The sequence below is a fragment of the Arvicola amphibius genome, chromosome 14, assembly GCF_903992535.2.
Source record: "Arvicola amphibius chromosome 14, mArvAmp1.2, whole genome shotgun sequence".
Taxonomy (NCBI): Eukaryota; Metazoa; Chordata; class Mammalia; order Rodentia; family Cricetidae; genus Arvicola; species Arvicola amphibius.
The window spans coordinates 41386403-41391449 of NC_052060.1; the positions used below are offsets into that span (position 1 = coordinate 41386403).

The 5047-nt window shown below is 51.4% G+C and overlaps 1 protein-coding gene across 1 annotated transcript; it reads left to right on the forward strand.

Annotated features, from left to right (window-relative positions):
• Positions 1 to 3676: 3676 nt before the first annotated feature.
• Cxxc4 (CXXC finger protein 4) lies at positions 3677 to 4837 on the forward strand. The gene has a single exon (XM_038310858.1). The coding sequence runs from the start codon at positions 3677 to 3679 to the stop codon at positions 4835 to 4837; it is 1161 nt and encodes a 386-aa protein (XP_038166786.1).
• The last annotated feature ends 210 nt before the right edge of the window (positions 4838 to 5047 follow it).

Genomic DNA, 5047 nt, shown 5'->3' on the forward strand with positions numbered 1-5047 from the left:
CGCAGGACCTCCCCTCTGTGTCTGGCATGGCTCTTCCCAGCTCAGCCAGGGAACCCAGACAAGTTTATTTACACACCCCCCCGCCCAGCGTGCACAAACACACCCGCAGAGAGCGAGGGCGCGAGGGGCGGGAACGCCCTCTTTTCCATCCCTTCCAAACAATTATCTGCCAGAGGAAAAAAAAAAAAAAGCAAAGCCTCCGCCGCGCCGGGTGCTGGCGGGCGGGCCGGGAAACGTGGCCGCGCCGGCGAGCTGGGGATTTGTGAAAAGGAGCGCTGGCCCGCGTGCGCCTCTTGTTCCCCGTGTAATTTGCAGCCAATCATCGGGAGGTGTCCGCGGCCTGCGTCCTGCTCACCTCGGCGCCGCGGCCCGCCCCCGCCCCCGGCTCCGCACCGCCTCCCTCGCCTTTCTCTGCGATCCCCTCCCCCAGCCACCGCACACACGCACACACACAAACACAGCGAGGGGGGGGGAGGGTGAGAAAGAGAGAGAGAGGGAGAGAGACTCCCCGGCTCCCTCCCTCCCTCGCACACAGCGACTGGAGACGGACCCGGAGCAACGCGCTGGGAAGAGCAGAGACCACCGACAACAGCCCCGCGCTCTCCCACACACGCTCACACTCGGCGCTTTCCTCTCCACCCCCACCTCCTCCTCCTTCCACCCCCTCCACTAACACCATCTCCTCCTCCTCTCTGCAACAAGAAAAAAAAAGCCATTTACAGGTATTTTTTTTCATCCGCATATTTATTTACCCCACCCCCCATTCCCAACAGTTTGTTTACAAGTATTAAAGTTGTAATTGGGAGCTGCCAAGACACATCTGGATTTGTGTTTCTTTGTGTTAGGGGGTGATGTGCAACTAATTAAAGGCAGACTGGCAGCGTCTGCAAATTCTAAGGCTCCCCAAATAAAAAGAGACTGGTAAGTGATTGTTCTTTCTCTTCCTCTGGCTTTTCCCCCCTCTCTTTCTCTCTTAAATGTTTGCTGTCCGGTGGGATTGTAAAAGTAGATTAATGCTGGACTTCAGCAATAAAAACCCGTGACTGTATTAATTAATTAATTAATTTGCACCCACCCCTCCTCCTGAATGTTAAATATGACCTTTGATCCCTGTGTCTCTGGTAGACCAGACATACAGTATTAGCCATGTACAGTCACATTGTTCAGGGGCAAAGCAGGATCATGAAGTATGGATGTTTAATTTAGCTTTAGTATTAGAACTATAGTTATTGGTATGTGTTTCATTTTGTTGCTAAATAAAAGCCAAACAATAGCTGTGGCTTAGATACCTTTTTCATGCTCCAGGGATGCATTGATTAAACAATAATGACCTGGATACTAGGCACAATCATTTTCTACAGTTTCTGGTGGCATTGAACCTAGAGGTGGGGAGGGGGGAGGTGGTGGCAATCAGAGAAGCAAGGAGAGCTTGTTTGGAAACACCACACTAAGACTCTGAAAGGGGATATTAAATTCTTTCTTTATTTGGAACAAGGTCAAAAGACTAAAATGTTAAATTTCCCCTCTGCTCAGTGTGAGAATGCCTATTGCATGGTTGGCATAACTAGTTTCTAGTGAGTGGCAGTTATTATGGTTTTGCATTTTCAATGTGATTCACAGAAACTGAAGTTGTATGCATATTCGTGCTGTGTCTTCCCCCAAACCCTTGCAAGTATCAAGAATATTTAGCCAGGAGGATTTGGAGGCACCTTTGTATTGTCAGCAGACCTCTGAAGGAAGCAGTATTCCCTCATGGGAAACCACAGAGGTGGTTCCTGAGTGATTAGGGACTTGCTGTGATTGAAGGATGCCTGCTAGCTTCTAATCCAGCCTGGGGGAGGTTCCTTATCTTGATTTACTTTGCCTAATAGGGATTTGTTTACAGGAACCCATTTTTTTTTAGGGTGCCTCATCAGTCGGTCTTGAAGTTTTCACACTTGGAGTTTGGACATAAATGGTTCATTAATCTAATTATAAGCGTAATTGCTATAATTGATATGCATTTGAAACTCTGAAAATTTCAGACAGACACTACTAGGCCTTCAGTTAAATTCCTGAACTCCACCTTCTAGCCCAATCTATAGGTTTCAGAAGATGCCAGAGAAAGGTACTCTGGCAAAAAGAAAAAAAAGGGGGGTGGGGGGAGACAAAGAAACTGGTGGTTTGTTTTCTTTTTTCAGGTGAATATACATTTTACATCTCTGCTTTAATTCTTAAATGGCTGCGGGATATCTCTCCCCCTTAATTAGCAACCAAAATACATCTTGCTAACGCTTAATGATGGCCTGTAAGCAGAGAGAATGCAAATACCCAGTTAACATTGAACTTTCCTCACAGAAAAAAATAGCAAAAGGAGAAAAAAATCATCTTAATGGTTCTTTGGGTAAACACCACCTGAAGGGAATCTCCTTCCCTTTCACTCTATGCAAAAATCAGTGTTGTTGCAAGATTTTTTTTTTTTTTTTTTTTTTTTGCGTCCCTTTTCTTGGGAAGAGACAGCAATCTCCATTAGAAATGATTGGGGGTATTCTTACAGGGGCAGCAGACACTTAGTTCTGAGCCTGTGACATTGCTTGCATTTGAGACCTCTCTATATATATTCCATCTTTCTTTTTCTCCTTTCTTTTAAACAAGTAATACGCCACCCTCTTGCCCCTGCCAAGCCCCACCACCAAATGGCTTGTACAATTGAGACCTGTCCTTGGTCCATTGAATTAAGACCCTAACAGAGCCAGCTGTGCTGGGATTCAAACTAATGACCACAGACACAGAAGGACACTGTGGCAGCTGGTAGTTCTTTTTTCCCCCCTGCCTCTTTAGTTCAGATTGTATGTGGGCAGCCTTGTAGTTCTCAGTTGTATTGTGTGTGCTTACAGTTTATGCTCGGATGTATTGTAGACTTTCTCAGTACTTCATTTGCTAATTTCCTGTGCGTTTTCCTCACAGGGCCATTGCTGTTTTCTACTTTACAGCATTTGCATGCCCAGGCAGCACTTGTTCACACATTTCATAATGTTTAAATGCCCTCTGCTTATAGGTAGCATCGCCCGCCCTCCCACCCCTGATTTGCATGTCTTTAGCACTCCAATTGCCCTTTTCCCTCGGCGTTTGTCACCCCTGTCTTTCCTCTTTCCCTGGGTACTCTAGCTATTAATACATTTTTTTCTCAGGAGGGTTACAAGAATAGGGGGTGGGGGGAGGAGCTGTGTGGTGTGCTGTGGGGAGGGAGGGAACAGGGGTTGGGAGTGTTAGGGGGTGTGTGTGTGGGGGTCACGTCTTGGTGATTGTTATGCAAACGACCCGACTTGAGAACGTGGGAGCTTTCTGTGGTGTCTGCAGTGGGCTAGCGAGGGTGGCTGTTTATTTATATTTAATTTTTCTCCTCGTGCAGCTCATTGGAATGACTTTCTTTATTTTAGTTGTAACAGTTGGAGAATAATGCAAAGGAAGACGCTGCCTGGGAATTCACCGTCTGTGGACATGCGCCCCAGAGAGGACTAAAGCAGCCCTCACCTTGCTCTCCCCACCCGGATCCCCCTTTACTGCCCGGCCCGGCCGGTACCCCGACCCCACCATCACCCGCTTCCCTTCCCCCCACCTTTCCCCCTTTCCCACCCAGGTGTCGGACCAGGCGGTCCCCACTTCCACCCTGCACCCCTTCTTCCCCCCCTGCACCATGAACACCAATGTCTGCGTGGAGCCCGGGCCGAGCCCGGAGGCCCCGGGCTTGCCCAAGGAAAGCCACCTGCCCGAGGGGGCCCTGAACAGCCTTGTGGATTACAACTCGGAGATGGAGCGTTACCGCTCCTTTGCCACCTCCTTCTACAAGACCAACGGGGGCGCCTTCCCGCAGGCAGCCAAGATCGCGCGCATCACCACCCCCATCTTCCCCAGCAGCGCCGCCGCCGCTGCGGCCGCCGCGCGCATCGGCATGTCCCCGTGGAACTGCGACAACGCGGCCACCGCCGCCGCCACTGCGATGCTCTGGGGCAGCGGGGGCGGCGGCGGGGGCGGCGGGGGCGGGGGTGGGGGCGGCGGGGCCGGCAGGAAATCCTCCTCGGCCGCCGCCTCCTCCTCCGCCTCCTCCTCGGCGATCCTCCCCTCCGCCGGCGGTGGTGGCGGCGGCGGTGGTGGTGGTGGTGGCGGCGGCGGCGGCGGCGGCAGGACCAGCATGCACCACCGGAACGACTCCCAGCGGCTGGGGAAGGCTGGCTGTCCGCCAGAGCCGTCGTTGCAAATGGCAAATACTAATTTCCTCTCCACCTTATCCCCCGAACACTGCAGACCTTTGGCGGGGGAATGCATGAACAAGCTCAAATGCGGCGCTGCTGAAGCAGAGATAATGAATCTCCCCGAGCGGGTGGGGACTTTTTCCGCTATCCCGGCTTTAGGGGGCATCTCATTACCTCCAGGGGTCATCGTCATGACAGCCCTTCACTCCCCCGCAGCAGCCTCAGCAGCCGTCACAGACAGTGCGTTTCAAATTGCCAATCTGGCAGACTGCCCGCAGAATCATTCCTCCTCCTCCTCGTCCTCCTCGGGGGGAGCTGGCGGAGCCAACCCGGCCAAGAAGAAGAGGAAAAGGTGTGGGGTCTGCGTGCCCTGCAAGAGGCTCATCAACTGTGGCGTCTGCAGCAGTTGCAGGAACCGCAAAACGGGACACCAGATCTGCAAATTTAGAAAATGTGAAGAGCTAAAGAAAAAACCTGGCACTTCGCTAGAGGTCAGAGGAGATGATTTCTTGTTTCCCAGTGTTGCCCCCTCCCTCCTCACCCCCTTCTCCTCTCCCCCACAGGGTTTCTTGTCTGGCTTCAAGACGCAGCACGCCCTTTTCTGAAGCTTCTTGCAGGTTGTAACATACTGTCATAGGTGGTTTGCAGAGGGCATGGCCTCTACACCACCCTCCCAGCTGCACCTCAGCCTGAACCACCTTTCTGCTAGAGGGTGCCCCTCCTTTTCTTATCTCTGGAAAAAAAGCAATTGATCTAAGAATCCGAAGTTTTACATTTGAGTATGGTTAATATTTTTCCCTTGCTGGTTTCAACAG